Raw genomic sequence first — 18115 nt, 5'->3', positions numbered from 1 at the left:
CTTGGGAAGAAATATTATGAGTATAGCAAAATATTAACCTTTTCTATCAGTCTCAACAGCGCCAGATGAGCTTTGAAAGTTGCCTCTTGATTATAAGAAAGACTTTGAAGGCTTAAACACTTACAATGTTCTACATTTACGTAGTATTGTGAGCAATATCAGCTGAAACACTGAATTCGTGGTTATTCAACGGCTGCTTGTAGCGTACTGATATCAATGCGACGTATTGAATTGCCGCAGATACCTTTCCACTTGAGCGTTAAGTCCGATGAACACGCTCATGCTTGCATATGGCGTTTAGCTACAATGACTTCTTAAAGGCAGTTTCACTGCGCGATTTCATATTATTCCCTACCGTATCTAGGATTACCTACGTACTATCGTGAGCAATATCAACTGGAAAGCTGAAACTACCTTATCGATGTCATAGCGGCAAAACTCGGTTGGCAAGCGTAAAAGTGTTCAGGACACTAAATGCACAAACAGAAATGTATCTCTGCCAGTTCAATACGTCACATTCATGTCAGTATATTAAAAGTAATCGTGGGAGGACTCTGAATTCTGTGCTCCAGGTCATATTGCTCACGATAGCACGGTCGTCCAAGCAGTGGGTTAGCGAGAAATGTGAACATGGGTCCCACTTAATATGCTGTCGCTGCCGATGAGGTTTCTGTACGACGCTGTATACGTTTGTTAATGCATTTCCGGGTCGATTATGTCGCCGACATTTTTATATAATTAAAAAACAAATTCAACAAGGAGCTCAGCCCGAAAAAATGAATAAACGCTGTTATAGAAGAAGGTGTGACAATGCAAAATCGCATAAAATCCACTTGCTCCATGTTCAGTCTTAGATAAATTTTCCAGAAGGCCTGTAAGTGCATTTTTTATCTTAGTAGAAAGATATTGCAATTTAAAGCATACCACATTGATGTTTCACTCTCATGACGCTTTCATCGTCGGGTACTGTCAATGCAAGTACGTCGTCATTGACGGCCATATTTATAAAAACAATTATGAAAAATCTACGTAACTGTATTTTTTTGTAATTCTTTATCGGCTATCAAACCTTGGTTGTTTTTGGTCTGAATCCGAAATGTAGGAAAAGGAAATGAAAAAAATTGGTACCAATACACAAAAACCAAAAAGGGTAGGATTGAATATAACAAAATTCTTCGAAAGCGATTCCTGCAATGAAGTTTCCGACGCCATGGAACATGAGCATATCTCAGCGAAACGCGAACGTTAATGTGGTCAAAAGACTCCAGAAACGCCTCATCGATTAAGTGTAGGTGGAACTATCGACTGCCGTGTCTACGCTGGAAGAGAGTAAACCAAGCAAAACAAAAAAAATGTGTCTGGACCACGGGCACGACCTTGCGACGTCAAGATGTCACGCAGCGTCCCGAAGCAGACGACGCGATCCGGTCTCTCACGTCGTCGTCTGCTCAATGGGCGGCGGGCTGGCGACGCCCACGAGCTTGCTATATAAGCGGCCTCGCCGAATCGAAGGACGCATGCGCTCTCGGAGCCAGAACCCTAGACCGCGAGAAGTGAGAAGCAAGGAAGCAACAAAACATAACGCGAACGTCGCGAGAGAGTGGGCGAGGAGGTTTGGGTTAGCGAGGGCGTGCAGTGTTTGAGGAGACTGGGACAAGAGGTCCGACTCGGCGGAAAACCCCTTCGGGCGCTTGGCTGCTATAACATCGTGGTGTGATCTGTGCCCGGAGGCAGTTTTTTTGGTCACCGTCGATAGACTTCTCGCCGACCGTGGTTTTTTCGTCAAGGACGGCGCAGCATTCACTCGTCTCTGCGCACCGACATCGACTTCCAGCACCACCGCGACGGTCTTGATCCCTGGTGGTACACGTCAGGATTGCACTGCTGATTCCCCCAGGAGCCATGTTCGCTGCGTGGGAGATCTACTGGCTTCTGAAAGAGTGAGTCAAACGAGGCTGTTTTTCACGCCCGGGCCGCGGCTGGGAACCCTGGGTTGTGTGCAGATCACGTGGTCGTGTTTTCTCTCTCTCTCTCCCTCTCTCTCCAATCGCATTGCCGCCGCCTTCTTGTTGACCCTGTCTCGCGCTTTCTCGAGGGAGTGCGAGAGTGTTTCGCGCCTCCCTCGACCTTGGCACTGCATGTGCCCTGCGAGGAAACACTGTAGGACCCCACAGGTCGAAGCGTGTGCGCCGCACAAACACCGGTGGCCAGAATAGAAACCGCACCTTGACTTTCTGAGCGATTTCACATCAACTTATTCTTTGCTTCTTTAGAAGTTCGTGGTTCTTTTTTTTTCATTTTACGTGTCATTGAACAAAGGCTACTCTCCCTCACACTCTTGCCTCAGTCGTAAGTATAACGATCTTGACGTTACCTTTCGCCTACTAGGGGACACTATATTCCACCTGTCCCGCGAAGGTTAGGCATACAAGGTCAATGTCAAGGTCACTTAAAACACAAACTCCTTTTGCATCCTAGTTGCAGCTCCGCCAGTTAATTTGTTAAAGCGTAAGTTAGAATACTCTAATGACAACGCTACAGAAATATGCCATATATTACTGCAGTAAATAAATTCAGAATGCTACGCTTAAACGGAAAAGATGAAGAGTGAATTATGTTTGCAGAAATATTGAGAAGTATGCCTCGACATCGCTCCAACTTGCGTATTTATGTATGCGGATTACAAACTAAGATGTAAGAAAGAAACGATGCTGTTCTGTATTGCCTCAATCTACTCTGTAAAGTGACACGTTCTTCTGTACAATTCTATCAAATGGAAAACGTCAAAACTGATTAAATTTATCAGTATTTTAAGCTTTTTCTTTAAACATTCTTTGAATCTGTCGTTCACACGACTGAACCTGCTGAGCATTTTAAGAAATGTTTGACTCAAGAAGCCAGAGATGCCCGAATTCCACAACCGTTGGGTGGCGGACAACAACTTTCCAGAGTTCGTGTAGACTTCCACGAAGCCCTGCTAAAAGCCTTTAATTGAATTTCATTCCTTCTCCACGTGTCTCGTGGCAAAGGCAATCTGCTCCAGTCTGAAACTTGAGCTTATTGAACAAACTACTCGTTTATTAATAATGAGCGCGACGCACAATGTGCCCAAACTGACAGATTTGCCAAATGTGAAGAAGTCATTACATGCTAAACGTGTCTTTGAAAGAAACCCTAGGAAAATATTTCCCATACCTTCCAATCCTACCATGGCGAGTGCGCGTGCCGCCGCCAAAACCCGGAAAGGTTAAACTGCACCTCGTGTTCGATTTACTATCAGAGTTTCAGTTTAACCTCAACACACGAACAGAATGTGAACACGGTGTGCCAACAAGCTGTAAAAAAATGCGAGTTTTGTGTAGATGTACTGAATAACGAAAATGCGTTTCGGGTGGACTCCTAGCTTTACTATAAAGCGTCATCGAACTCTACAAAAGGCACCCAAGATCTAAGAGAATTCCAGATCTAAGACAATTCCGCTTTGTAATTCATGCGCCAGCTTCAGCCGCATAGGAAGTCGGAAGATCTTAAAACATTACAAAAACCTGACGCACACTAGCGGCAAAGTCATGTCAATTCACTTTGTCTGATATGACATCAACGCCTCGCTTTCTAGGTCTATGAAAACCTCTATCACACCATTATGGAATGATCCTGACCATCGCCACTACCGCCTTTGTAGAGCTGGTTCTGGTCATGCTTCTCGGCTTCCATTCAGGCTAAGAGACCGGGAAACACTACTGCATGGATTGCGGCTGGGTGTTGCATATATGCTACCATACCTTTGCAAGGTTGGACAGGAGTAAAAACCTAACTACAGTGTGTGTCACACGTCAGAGACCATTCACCATATCCTGTGCGTGTGCCCTCAATATGCGACCGAAAGACTGTCACTTAAGTACGTCATAGATCGTCTGGACTCCCGACCCTTTCCAAAGGAGAAGCTTTTGGTGCTTGGGAACAGGTAGACCACGCCCAGAGCAGCTTAAAGGGTCCATTAATGTTGCTAGGCGCGACAGGTTTAGATGCTCGTCTTTACAGCATGTGCTACAATATAAGAACTTTCGCGCGTAGTACACGTCCCCGCTCAGGACAGAGTGTAGAGTGACTCATTGTGCCATACCATGGTCACCTATCATCATACCTCCCTCTTTCTCTCCCTTTTCCCCTTACCCCCGCGAGGAGTAGCAGGCTAGTTCTTTCGGTTCTGGCGTCGTCAAGTGACGATACCGCACAAAATTTCCCCTAGCACTTCGGAAACAAAGCCAAAACTGCTAATACTTGGGGGAATACTTCTTCAAGGATCCCCACTGCGATCAACGTCGCCATTGCGGCATTTTCGCGGAGCTGGGAGCCGCTAAGAAGAAGAAGAAGCTTGACCAAAGTCGTGGGTGCCGCTGAAGCTGGAAAAAGTACCGTACTTTCGCAAACATACTTCTGTGTGGATCTCAACTTGTGCACTGGTATATTCGGATATCGCCTCAAATATCAGTCCGCAGGCACAGTCTTGAAAACAACACCAGGAATAAAGTCATTTTTCTCATTTCGCAACCACTGAGCCCTGATGACCTAATTCGACACCAGCTTTGCAAATCCGTAAATGCTTGCACCACTGGCTCAATTTTAAATGCGAAGCATTTCTTAGCGAACCTCAGGCACTTTGGGCGTTTCTATCTACGTATCTATCTATCAATCTATCTATCTATCTATCTATCTAGCCGGCTACGTCTGGGCGCTCTCGCGGTCGTCTCCATAGATTGTAATATACCAAAATTTGCATAGCATAGGATTGGTGTATGATGAACACGATTCACTGGTGATGACATGAATAACGCACAATACCTGTCGCGTACGTCATAAAATCCTTTCCCTCAGTCACGTGTGACACAAACCCGCATACCAGAGTTCATGTTATGCGGGTATGTGCCACAGGTGATAACATAGCCTACGCTGTAACCGCGAATATACACAATGACACCGAACGAAAGTGATAATAATAGCAATTGTTGGAGTTTTACGTCCCAAAACCGCGATATGATCATGAGAGACCCGTAGTGAAGGGATCCGCAAATTTTGACCATCTGGTATTCTTTAACATGCACTGACATCGCACATGACAAGGGCCTCTAGCATTTCGCCTGCACCGAAATGCGACCGCCGGGGCCGGGATCGAACCCGCGACCTTCCGGTCAGCAGCCAAGCACCGTAACCACTGCACCACAGCGGCCGACGCAAGGAAAGCTAGGCCGCTGAAGAAAGAGCACCCCTGGAAGACGCTGAGCTACCATCCACTCGTCCATGTGGTCCGCAACGTCGACCCACGTGGATTACGCAAAATCTGGGGTCAATGCTTCCTACAATAACTCTGCCGAGAGGACCATGTCGCTCATGATTGCCGGTGACTTCAGCATTGATTTATCAATACCCAACAACGCTCGGTTCTCAGACGGCATCAAAGACGGCTTGGATGTGGACAGGGCATCAGAAGACCTCAGTGCCACGTCCAGGACAGGGGGCATCATAGATCATTTCTTCGTAAAAGCTTGCACTAGGTACTATACCTTGCACTTCACTACACTTAGACCGTTCCTAGCCACGATCACGAACGGATCCGATAACAAGTCCTGTCCAGCTGCTGGTGCTCAGTGATCACGGTGATGATGACCTCATTCAAGAACTGCCAAGAACACCCTCCACACCTGCACACGGGTTTGTGAAACTTGCGTGCGTTCTCCGTCATAACGGATATGTTAAGCATAACAACTATACCGCAACTCTAACAACTGCAAATGTGACTGTAACGTATGTGCAGTGCGCCTGCACATACGTTGCGCAGAAAAGTGTCCCTATATCTAGGGACACTTTTCTGAGTAGCGCCTGTCCTGTGCATCTGTGCTCCTTCATTGCCCTGTTCACATTCGCGCTATCCAGTATTGACGAATATAAGCACTACATATCATCTTACTGCGTCTGGTGTTGGTAATACCTATGTTGCTGTTGGCATCGTTAAGCAACTGTAAACAACTGGTTATATAACACGTGTGCGACTCTTCAAGATATGTGTGTGTTCTCTAGCGTCATTCCGTAAAGTTTCGCTCAATGTGAAAAAGTGCGACACAGTCACCTTACTGCGCATGCTTCGCATAACATCGATTCGCACTATACGTGGGATCTGCCGAATTTTTTGTTTGTGGCCTTCTGAGGTCCTAAGTATTAGGAGAACACGCACAAAAAAAAATAATCCGACGTAATTGAAAATTCCATGGCTGAAAGGGCTAGAAACCCGCTTACCAGACCAAACTTTCCTCCTTCTTATTCATTAAGCATCTCCTTCTTCTTCAAAAAATAACAGGACGCTAAAGAAGATATCAGAGGCGTAGTTTACTTCCCTTGATCTTTTTGTCTGTTTGTTTGTTTGTTTGTTTTTGCGTTGCTTATTTTGTGGTGCGTGTTCCCGCCTTATATCATCCCTATAATTCCTTACTGCTCGCTTCTCTACCAGCACTATTCACATCAAGGGTCGTTTGCATGGCTTACGTGACGATCGCTTTGCTAGCCCTTGGAGTGACGACCGCCATACGTCATCTCAGGGTCACGGCTTAAGACAAGGTCGAGCTGTCAGCAAGCCTCTACACATTACGTGGGTGCACGAAGAACAGCATTAGATTGCCTCCGATACAGCTGCCAGCCATGTTAAACGGCATCGTCGTCGCGCCGCTAGGCTTATGCGGCTAACGAACCTGACGCACGAAAGCCCACCACTCATATAGTCGACAGAGTAATGCGTGAACCACTCCCCGCGACGACATGCTTGTGTTCTCGACGTTAGGTCGGTTGTCGTTTCCTTTAAGTACGCGTTCGCTACAGATAGCCCGAAACATAAACATGCTCACAGGATGCAAGTAAAGGCACGCGCTGTAGCCTCCTTGATCACGCGTTTAGCTGCAACCGCTTCACAGGTGCCTATTTATTTATTTATTTATTTATTTATTTATTTATTTATCTGTACCCCGAAGGTCAAGAGGGCGCTACCGAAGGGATGTTACATGATCACTTTAATAGTAAATTTTTATAGATTTTTCCAAGGCTTTCGACCGCGTTCTACAAAATTTACCAATGTACAAACTTTATTCCCTAGGAATTAATTTCATAATTATCATAAGGATTGAAGCCTACCTCAGTTATCGTTCTAAGTTTGTTTATGTAAGCAATGCAAAATTATACCATGTAGCCGTTTGTTTGTTTGTTTGTTTGTTTTCTGTGATCGCGCAGCGATATATTTTGCGGTGAACTCTATTTTTAGTGTATATAAGCGACATCTATTCATATATGGATCCCAGGGCAAAAATAAGGCTTTCTGCGGATGACTGCGTCATTTACAAACCTGCTAAAACAATCGATCATCAGATAAATTTAATAAGTGTTTAGAAAATATGAGCACTTGGGGGAGAAAATGGGGCATGCAAATTAACACGAAGAAAACCATGTGTACATATGATCGTAACTCGTAAAAATTAATCCTCATACTTTACATACAAATCAGTGAACGACTGCGTGGAACGAGTTGACTCAGTAAAGCATCCAGGTATAACATTAACAAAATCACTGAAGTGGAAACTACCTATGCATAACGTTTACGCCAAATCATTTAAACAACCCGGATTTCTACGAACAGAACTACCGACGGCTTCCCACTCGGGGAAATTGACTGCTTATAAGACTATCGTGAGGCCTATATTAGAATACGGCAGTATAGCATGAAAACCGCATCAAAAATGTTTAAGCTTTGCGTTAGAAGATATTCAAAACAGGGCCGTGAGGCACCCCATTCGTTCACTATGACTTGATACATCTCCGTGTAACGAAAACTCTATATTTCAGAATCGGCGTCCAGATTTTAGTCATTGTGGAAATCAGTATCGATATGTTCTTGGAAAACTGACGTCACATCATGTCCTGAAATTACCCATGTATGGCATATGCAAAAGTGTTCTCTCAAATGGCAATGACATTTTGTTCAAGCTTTCTCTCTCTCTCTCTCTCTCTACCACCCCCCCCCCCCTCTGTTTTCACCATCTTCATTGTCCCGGCCCTTGTGGGACTAAATTTCGTGACTGCGGCCCGCTAGCTGATGTCACTTGAAGACCGCTGTTATAGACTGTCACATCAGAATCCCAAATTGCAAGGTTTCAAAGACTGTATGCTCCCAGGTCATCCCATAACTAGTCTATCCAGTATAATTGTGGCGCATGCGAAACAGTTGACATCTGCACCTGAAACAGCCCAGCATTGTCGCTCGAATTCAGCTGCTCAAAAATATCCCCGAAAATTATTTTCGCCTATATTATTCACTTCCTCATGCTCCAACGCCAAAAGCTAATTCCGTATGGGCTCATCCTGCATATGTCGCGCTCGACACTCAACATCCCTCGATCAAAGGGCCCGTTAAAATGCAAATGATATCTTGTTAGGCGCAAGGAAAAGGTTTCACCCTAGGGAGGTCGTTGTTAGCGCTGTTAAGCAGTCGGCAAGCGCACCAACCTTTTGTGGTGAGAAAGCAATGACGGTAGATTCTTCGCTACTTTTCCTTTCTTTTTCTAGTTTCCCTTTCTTCGCTAGTTTTCCTTTCTTTTTCAAGACACCGCTATGTGGACCCCGCGTGAGTATGTATGCACTTGATCGGAAAGCTGGCACAGCTCAACTAATGCGAAAAAGCACGTAATATATTTCTGGGACACTTTGTAGCATCATTATGTAGATGTAGCGAGTACATATCAACGGGTTCGCTAAATTCAAGGTGTTTTTCGCTACACTCGTATACTTGGGCGATTGCCTTCTGCGTATAAAATATCGGACTCGCGTCCTCAGTCGACAGGCAGGTTCTTCCACATCTCGTGCGCAACGGGGACGGAGTAACCTCGCCTGAGAGCTGTAAATCATGCGCGAACTTCTGTGCGCCGGCTTTTACGAGTTTCCGCACCTTCCCTAGGCAACATAAGCGTCGATCAGAAACGGTCACGAGTGCACGACGCCAAGCCGCTGTCACTGCGACGGCCCGATATGCCAGAACCACAGATACGGCGAACTATGACGTCTTTTTCTTCAGGAACTCCTTCGAAGCTGACTGACATCCACTGTATACCGGGAAGTATCCCTTTTACGGGAACTCAGAACAACAAGGACTAAGTGTTGTGTAGCACAGTGAAGAGTCCCAGGATTTTGCGCACACCAGCGTTCTTCGGTGCTATCGACTTTTCAATTCTTTGACGCTCCTGAGACTTGAAGGATCGAACAAATAACACTTTCTGGACAGTACGCACATCACTTCATCATCAAAGGGAATTATTTTATAAGAAGGTTGCCAAGAAAGAGCAAGAGCATGAAACTGAGAAGTTGCGCTTGGTTGCGTGAGTTCTACTGAACAGGTTCAAGGTGCATCGATTATCAAGGAGCGTATTTCTCACTTGTCTGCAGCGCTGGACGTGGATATTCGAGAAGGACGTGAAATGTAAACTCACGAAACTGGACCTCATAGGAAACTGTTATTGAAGCCCTACTACTGTGCTTTCGGCAGATGTGAGCTATTTCTCAACAGGGTCCATGAACGCCCTCCAAATGAAACCCTAATTCAAAAGGACGTCTAATGTTCTACAACCTCTATGGAATCGCGCATAGCCAACGAGACTGGACTGTGCTTCCTTGTAGCACTGTTTCCTACCCGACGCCCGCCGACGCCGCCATTGGAGTCCTATCACTGCAGCGGAGTATACGAAAGCAAGTTTTTGGCAAGCAACGCCGGCACAAGTGCCAACGGTGCAAGGCCCGAGCCCAGCAATGGCCGCCTTCTTGAAAGCCTCCGTCACATTGACTTCTGTGGCGGTCCTCCTGTTCGCCGTCTACTGGGCCTGGGACGGAGACATCTCGTGGTGAGTCCCCGAACTACGACGGTACACAGTAAGGTTCCACGGGGACGCGTCCGCCATGTCGTTGTCTGAAGCAACAAAAAGAAAACCACAGGCTTTGCATCCCATAGTTAATACTTACACTAAGCAGCTGAAACTAGTCCCATCAACCGTTACCACATGAGCAGCTGGGCGTTTACAGAAACTCTCAAGATGGGTATTCGTTTTGTGGTACATGAAGACACATTGTACGCTACATGAGCTGCGCAGTCATTGATTGGGTAGAGGTAAACACATCCAGTCAAATGAACGACCATGAGGTTAACAAGCACAAGCCCGTCTCGCTTCATTTGTTGACTGCAATGTAATCATTCGAGCATAATCCTGCTTAATACTTAAAACATGTCCCCTTACTATTTTTCTCAGTTTGCGTTTAAACATTTGCAGTTCAGATTTAACTTATATCCCATAGCACAACCGAACTTCAAGAATAGCGCCCTGTGTGTCTAGATGTGCCTTTATTTTGTCCCGTCTTTTATGTGCGCTACAAAGAAAAAAACAAGCCCGCATCGCATCCCTCGTGAACTTTATTTGAGAATGAAATATTAATTAATTCTGCAAATGTATTTCTAATTGCATCCTAACACAAACATTGGTCCAAATATCGGCAGTGGTGTCACCGATATCGGTATTTTAGACCAATTATGTGAGAGGGAGGTAAGATCTCGCGGTAAACAGGAGCTGCTCTCCATACACTTTCCGTATATTACTTTAGCCAATTGCGGTAATCTGCGAACAGGTAGGTATTTTTTTTACTATGCTAAACAACAGGAACTACAACCATCACTAAACCAAATTTCCACCCGCTAACGTATTTACAGGTTTTCAAGCGTTTGTGACAAAGTGCTTGTGCTTTGCAACAGTATGCGACAACGAAATGGTTCGTCTACGTCGCGGCATAAGGAACGATGATTGTAAACACATGCCACTTTGTCGTATCCGAAAGCCAGAAATACCAGCAGTGAAACACCACAAAGCAATGCTTGTCGGTTGCTGCGAAAATAAATGAACAAAAAAGCACCGCATTCTAAAGAAGTTGTCTTGACATCCTCCCATCCTGAAAAGAAATTAACTACGAATTCTTCGGCTGTACGTGCCAAAGCTGCAATATTGTGGAGCACGCCGTGCTAGTGGCTTCACTGTGAAGTTCGGCCGTAGGAGCGCTTCTGCAATTCGCCTACATCAAAACACCGCTCCCATGAATGACCTGGTACTGAATGTGACAACATTGCTGCCAGGCCACCACTGTGTTTAGGTGAATTTCAATAATAACGCGGTTACCCGTAGGGTCGCGTGCTCTGCATGTTAAATCAGTTTACTGCGCGCTTTAGCCACCAAAAACGCATACTTGTGTTGCAAGCCACTCAGATGACACACGGTTGCGTGTCTTTTGTTTTACCATCAACGGTTTGTGGTTATTCTGCTCGTGTCGCACGCGCTGACCACGCAACAAATTTTACACTCAGCAAACACCACCTGTGCTTTCGTCGTCTTGTTCCTCATTATCTGGTTCCTCTCTGACGCTTCCCGAGCCGTAGAGTTTCTTTGTTTAGAACAGGAGCGGATGCGCCCCAAGGATCTGCAGGAAGGGGCTGCGGAAGACGTGCCGCGTGCACCACAGTGAGCAGCCTGCCCGGTTTCGCCTCGGGGACCAAGATAGACCACGCCGCTGCACACCCTTCTGGAACTGCGCCAGTCGGTCGGTGGTGCGACTGGTGGCGGAGGTGGGGGCCCAGTGCGAAGCGGTGTCTATTTGTCTTTTTTCTTTCTGTCTACAGCCACGACGAGCGCGCAATCCGGGAATAGTATACAAGAGCAGTGGGCTCTCAGGAGTATAACGATGCCCGGCAAGGACTTGCCAAGGGCGTCCGACGCTCCCTTCAGCTGCTGCTTCTTCCGTCCCTTCGTCTGATCAATGACCCCGTCGGTGGAACGTTCGCTACGCGTTGCGCGTTGGCGGCTGCAGATGCCGTATAGTTCCTAGACTAGTAAAGGAGGGGGAGGGCGGTGCTTGGAAAACGCGACTTATGAAGTCACTTTATGACCGCAGCCAAGAAACCAGGGAGGCTCCTCTACGTAGTGGCTGGTGCTTCACCTCTAGAGCGTTTTGCGCAATAGATCTACGACTTGTTATGGAGACCTGTTTAGCAGTCAATGTGCCTATTTATCAATTGCGCTGCGAGCATGGCAATGGATTTGCTCGTCATACATACGAAGACGCATGCTAATTTTACTATATCTTGCACTTCAATATCCAATAATAACATCTAAAAAAACACCACTTATTTTAAAAAGCATTCGTTCGTGATTTATATAGATACGTTGCAATCAAATTCGTTAGTATTTCTTAAAGACGCTATTATATACTTAAAGACAACTCATCCTTTTTTTGCCGCGCAAGTTACTCATATGTGGTTGTGTAGTTTCAGCATTGCTACAGCAGTAGATTTCACTCACTTACAGGGAATTTTATAGCATGTTTGACTGCATAGTTAGTCGAAATCTTCATTACCGCGTTTTCCGGGCACAATAAGTAAAATAATCTAGCTGAGTAAAGTCTATTTTTCATTACTGGCATAGCGGAATTCTTCAAATTAATGATGCTATAAGTGGTAAATAGCTCCTATTTTCTTTTTCAAGGTTGTACACATCCCCAAGGCGACTTTTAAAATTGTGCAAGATGACTTAAGATCATGCGATATTGTGAAACATGACTTAAGATCATGCGACACGGGTCTGGAGGAAAACGAAAGGGCGAATCGGCTAGCTCGCGCATTTACGATCCGAGTGCCGACGAACCGATGAACCTCGCATCAACACACGTGACACCTTCTAAAACCAACGACACGACCGCCAGAAATGTGGCAAGCGTCATCAAGACCCTAAAGGGCAACTGGCTCGGGAATGGCGCCGACTGCACACAGAAACATGTGCAAATGTTTGCAGACGACGCCACATAAGCCCCACACAACATGAAGACATCTGCCCGTGGTAGGGAGAGCAACCTGCCCTTGCCCATATCACGTGGGAATGCAAGTTGAGGCCGCCGAACGCTAATTCCCCCAAACTCCGGCAATCTCCCAGATACAGGCAGAGGTAGGCCTAGCTTGCTGGCTCGGAAAGGGAGAGCCAGCTGGCGTTCCTTGACCAAGCCGAGCCAGCCTCAAAGGACAATGGAGCCCCGAATTGAAGGCCCCAACCACTGACCCTTCAAAAACTTTTTTACGAAATAAACGTTTATTATTACTACTGCTACACACTGATACGCAATAGAGTTGTAGGGTGCTTCGTTGGCTCGACATACTTGATTGGACAGCCTTTGATATCGTCCGTGTAGCAGCTCGATCTTGACCTTGTAGTTTGACTATCGATTTAAAGGCCTTCCACACGCCCGTCGGATATAAGAGTGGATTGTCCTGTGTATGTTGTGTTTTGTTTCCTGATTTATACTTTAGTGTAGCATCTTTGTTGCATGCTCGCGTTGGTAGGCACACTTGGTTGTGTCTTATTGCCACGAATAGTATTCGCGCGGCAGGTATTTGCCGCACACGTATTTTAGCTTGTCCTTCACGGCTATTAGTACTCGCAGGTAGACCTCTGGAATAGACTCCAGCTCTGGCACGGAACCAACACCGTCAGCAGGATTAAGCTACACGAAAACAATAAGACGACGCAGAGCGCGGTCTATATTCAGGAAGCAAGCCCAGGGGGTCGTTTTCAGGGACACATGCCTTCCCGTGCGTTCACACGACTTGAACGCATATAACTGAGCGCTAATCTCGACCCGCGTCTCTGCCAATGCCTCACCGAGATGCCTTACGCTGACGTGTCAACTGCCGGGACGCTGGATAGGGATGTTTGCAATGATCGACGCCACCGTAGACGAGAGGGCGCAGAGCAATGCTGTACAGCGATAATGTTCGAAGTACCGCATTTTTTTCAACGTTAGCACACGCCTTCAATCAATATCTTCACCATTCTTTGTTTTTACGACGGATATGCCAGAAAGAACTGCCTATATTACGCACTTACTATTGAAGCGTGAGCTGTGCAAGTTCTGCCCTCGGTGATGGTGTTGCACGCATTCTTTTCATTCATATTAAAACGGCTCAGGATAATTAAAGGCATTTTATACGCATTTCATAATAATCCTGCCTACAGCAACACAGGGACCGAACTCTTTATTGAAAGGTAGAGAATTCAGCTGGCGTATTGAAATCGCTGGTATGCTACTAAGCGTGGGGAATTAAAGCGGGGATAAAAAGACATTTTTAACACTTTTATCTATTTTCTTTTTCGTTGCCTCCAGACCATTAGCACTGCGCACATTGCTTCTTGTATGATTATGTAGTGAATTAATACCCTAAGATTTCCTTGTATGCGAGATTAATGTATTGCCCTCGCATCAGAACATTAATGAACCAGAAACATGACAACGTGTGGCTTCCGAACCGTTCTAAACGATAGGAAAAAAATCACAGCATATCCACGGAGTGAATGATGATGAGTGGGCGAAGCTGCGGAGGTTCATCGGTAAACCGTGAATCTTCCGTGAATTCTGCCCAGTACATCATCACCGACGTGAGATCGGGCGCGTTTATACTAAATGTTCGATGAGTTATGACAACTTGCAGCTCACTTTAATTTTACATGTACGCTGTGAATTTTCATTGTTTAGAAAACCATTCCTTTAGAAAACATCTGGCGTCTTTCGTTAAGCAGCTGGCGTCTTTTCGTTTTGCTTTAGAACCATCTGGCGTTCTTTCGTTTTGCGTTTAGAAAACATCTGGAGTCTTTCGTTGGTTTATTTCATCAATCAACGGCGTTTTGAACAAAATTTTTATTGTTTAATCACGCACAGGAGAAATCTCACCAGGCACTACCTTGGAGGTAAACAATGGCTGCTAATGGGAATAAGAGACAGAAGAAGTCGGCTTTTAGCTAACACTTACACTTCTACTTCTACTAACGTTTCCTACTGGAACATGCCAATGGCTGCTAATGGGGAATGAGAGACAGAAGAATTCGGCTTTTAGTTAACGCGCACGCTGCGAATTTTTTATTGTTCAACAACGCACAGGAAAAATCTCCCACCGACACCACCTTGGAGGTCAAGATCTGGTACTAGCGTTACGACTGGTTACGCACTACTACGAGAGACGAACGGGTGCCGCCTTAAGGAGCTTCGCCCCTAAAAAAGTGGGCAGCGAATTCATGATCGGAATTGTTGTTACATACAGCGGCTAAAAGTACGTACCAAAGCGCATTGGAAAATAACTTTTAGCGTGGCATTCCGGTATGCTCATTGTGCGACGGTAGTTGCACTGTTGGACAAATCGTATTCAGCTCGCGAGGATGCATATGCGACAATTTTCGTTTTTCGAAGCATAGACTGAAGTTTCATGCAGTTAGACAGTCATTTGTTGTTGGTGAAGGCGCTGAAACAGCGGAATGCCGCACCGGCTTAACGCTGTGTGCTGTCTTTGTAAACACAGGAAGCGGAATTCGGCTGAAGCTACCATTCTGCTCGTCATTACGTGATAAAACATGGCGACATCCGCTGCATAGGGGCGGAGAGACATGTGGCTGATACATTTTGTGGCGGCATTTTATCATATTAAGCGTACTTTTCACTTGTACGTTCGTTTCTTCGTCGCATCGGCACATTGACGCGCAAATAGTTTGGCAAATATTGGCACGGTGCAACTTGCCAGCGAGGCGACAATGACACCAGAACCAGATACGCACAGAAAAAAAATGTTAATAAGTTTGTTACTTCATCTTCTTGGTCATAAAAAAAAAACGCATTTTACAACTGTGGCATTCACTGTACACTCTGTTTTTTTTTGTAATTTATAATTGTTTGAAACATGTCACCCAACAAATATCTCCGAAAGTCATTCATTCTGGAATTACAGGCAGAAAAAAAGCTCACTCAGTGAAAGCTGAGATGTACATGAAAATAACGGGTACTATCCCTAACCTTTCATTTTGAGGTTTTTCAGTGCGTAAAGCTTGTCTTATGGAACCGCTCTTGTGATAAATCCCCATCATGACTCCCTGCGCTGGAACTCCTACTCTATTCTTGCTTGTTTTAAATACCCATTTTGAACAATGACTGCTTGTTGCGCCGGTTGCTCATATCTGTTTCAGTTGGTCACCACTATGAAAAGTATTGTACTAAAGCCAGATTGGGGCAAGTACTTGGAACCTAAGGATGGAATTGCGTGTTCCTAAGGATGGAATTGCGTGCGTTCCATCTACTTAGTTTATTTCTACGTGATTATCCCGGGTTTAAATATTCTTGGGCCGGCGTCCCGTGCATACTTTTAGCGATGAAACGAAAGGCGGTTTCTTGTGTGGTCATAGCGATAGGAACGCTACCGCATGTATTATGGCGATTCAGTGCTGTTCGATTTCGAAAGGTGCAGGAAGATTTCACGAAACTGAGACACAAGTCTGAGGACTGCGTCTGCCGCAACAAGAGTGTAGAAAAGCTACTCAGTACATTGTGAACGATTGTCGAGATAGTCACATAGCAAGACTCCTGCAAAGTGCACATCATATAGAGGCAACATAGTCGGATAGAATTTTACAAGTCTGCGGTATTTTCTCTGCAAAGGTGAATGCGTACAAGCCTGCACCAATAGGCGCGCATTCAGGATGACGTCATAAGCCGAGCGTCCGGTCACCCCGCCTTCGTAGAACACCGAGTGCATAAGCGGGACTATTTTATTAGCCGTGGTGGCGATCGGCTGCCGCGCTTCGGTCGTCTGGGCACCCCGCCCAGACGTCTTCTCAAGTAGCACCCGGCTATAGTATTAAAAGCACGTTGATGTATAACTTGTCAGTGGTTGAGATAAGCACGAGATGTTTAGATAATGGAATAGATCGATAGAACCGTATTTTTTACAGGCACAGGTAAATGACGAAAAAGAAGCGATCATAACAAAGCAGTATATGTGCTGAACGGCAAAGGAGGCCATAAATTCGAGTTGGAACAAACACGCTGTCGCGACATTGTATAATAATGGGCACGCGAAGAAAGATCATGATACTCATCAGCCGAATTACAGTCCAGAACATTATCATCAACCTGTGCTGTGTGAATTTTTTTTGTTGTTGTTCAAAAGACGAATCGTTCTTCAACACCCTCTGTGCTATTTATTTATTTATTTATTTAAACTCACAGGCGGCCGGAGCATTACGATTAGGTCAGGCGGCGCACAAAGTAGAGGGAGACCTGCACAATCTAGCACAACCAGGTAACATAATATCCACAGATGCTTCCGTGAATAATGAAAGAACAAGCGTAGGAATTGTCTCACCGTCGCTTGGATGATCATTCCCTGTGAGGTTACCAGGTTTCACTGCTGTCTTCGAAGCTGACCTCATGGCTAATATTATGGCGCTGCGAAAACTCCCGTCGCACGAGCACAGTGCGCTCATACCAAGAGACTCCCTTTCGGTATGCGCAGCTCTTACAGCTTCACATAACTCACGAGCTCTAGAGATGTTACGCTCGTTATTTCCACCTCAGATTAAGTACCTAAAATTATTGTAGGATCCTGGTCACCGTGGGTCAAAATTAAATGAAGTGGCCGATTCCTTAGCGCGAGCATCGCTGGATGGCCCAATAATTAACGTACTTCCAGTAGTAGAATATATAGAAGCAATCAGATATAGAAAACTAGCAATTCGCACAAATAGGATGGAATCAGTAACAACGTGGACGGAATATCAGCACCTAAAATTCCCATGGAAGTCTCAATGGAGCCAATCCCGACAATCAGAAATTACGATCGCCAGATTTCGATGCCGTGTGCCCCCATTAAACCTATACCTACACAACGCCGGTCTGGCGATATCGCCCCTCTATCAGTTCTGCGAAGAAATAGAAAATATTGAACATTATTTTTGTCATGTCGCGGATAATCAATTATTTGAAAAAAAGATCTCATTAATCTGCTTTCAATGATAGGCTTAAATTTAACTACAGAAATTGTGCTAAGCTTCGGTGCCTCCGGTTTGGGATATTGCCACAGGGACGCTTTTAATGCGGTTTGTAATTTCATCCAAGCTACTAAACGTACACCGTTTTAATCGTGACTTCAACTATTCGTAAATAAAAATACACTAAAATCTAACAAATG

At 45.4% G+C, this 18115-nt stretch overlaps 1 protein-coding gene across 1 annotated transcript in view; it reads left to right on the top strand.

The window, feature by feature from the left end:
* Positions 1-1887: 1887 nt before the first annotated feature.
* Positions 1888-18115, top strand: part of LOC119383926 (arginine kinase) — an 87480-nt gene continuing 71252 nt past the window's right edge. Inside the window, exon 1 of the mRNA XM_037652201.2 lies at positions 1888-1940. Within this exon, the coding sequence (XP_037508129.1) occupies positions 1903-1940 (38 nt within the window). The 5' untranslated portion in view covers positions 1888-1902. The remainder of the gene's footprint in view (positions 1941-18115) is intronic.

The sequence above is a fragment of the Rhipicephalus sanguineus genome, chromosome 2 (genome assembly GCF_013339695.2).
Source record: "Rhipicephalus sanguineus isolate Rsan-2018 chromosome 2, BIME_Rsan_1.4, whole genome shotgun sequence".
In the NCBI taxonomy this organism is placed as follows: Eukaryota; Metazoa; Arthropoda; class Arachnida; order Ixodida; family Ixodidae; genus Rhipicephalus; species Rhipicephalus sanguineus.
This window is presented reverse-complemented; position numbering and strand designations above follow the sequence as displayed.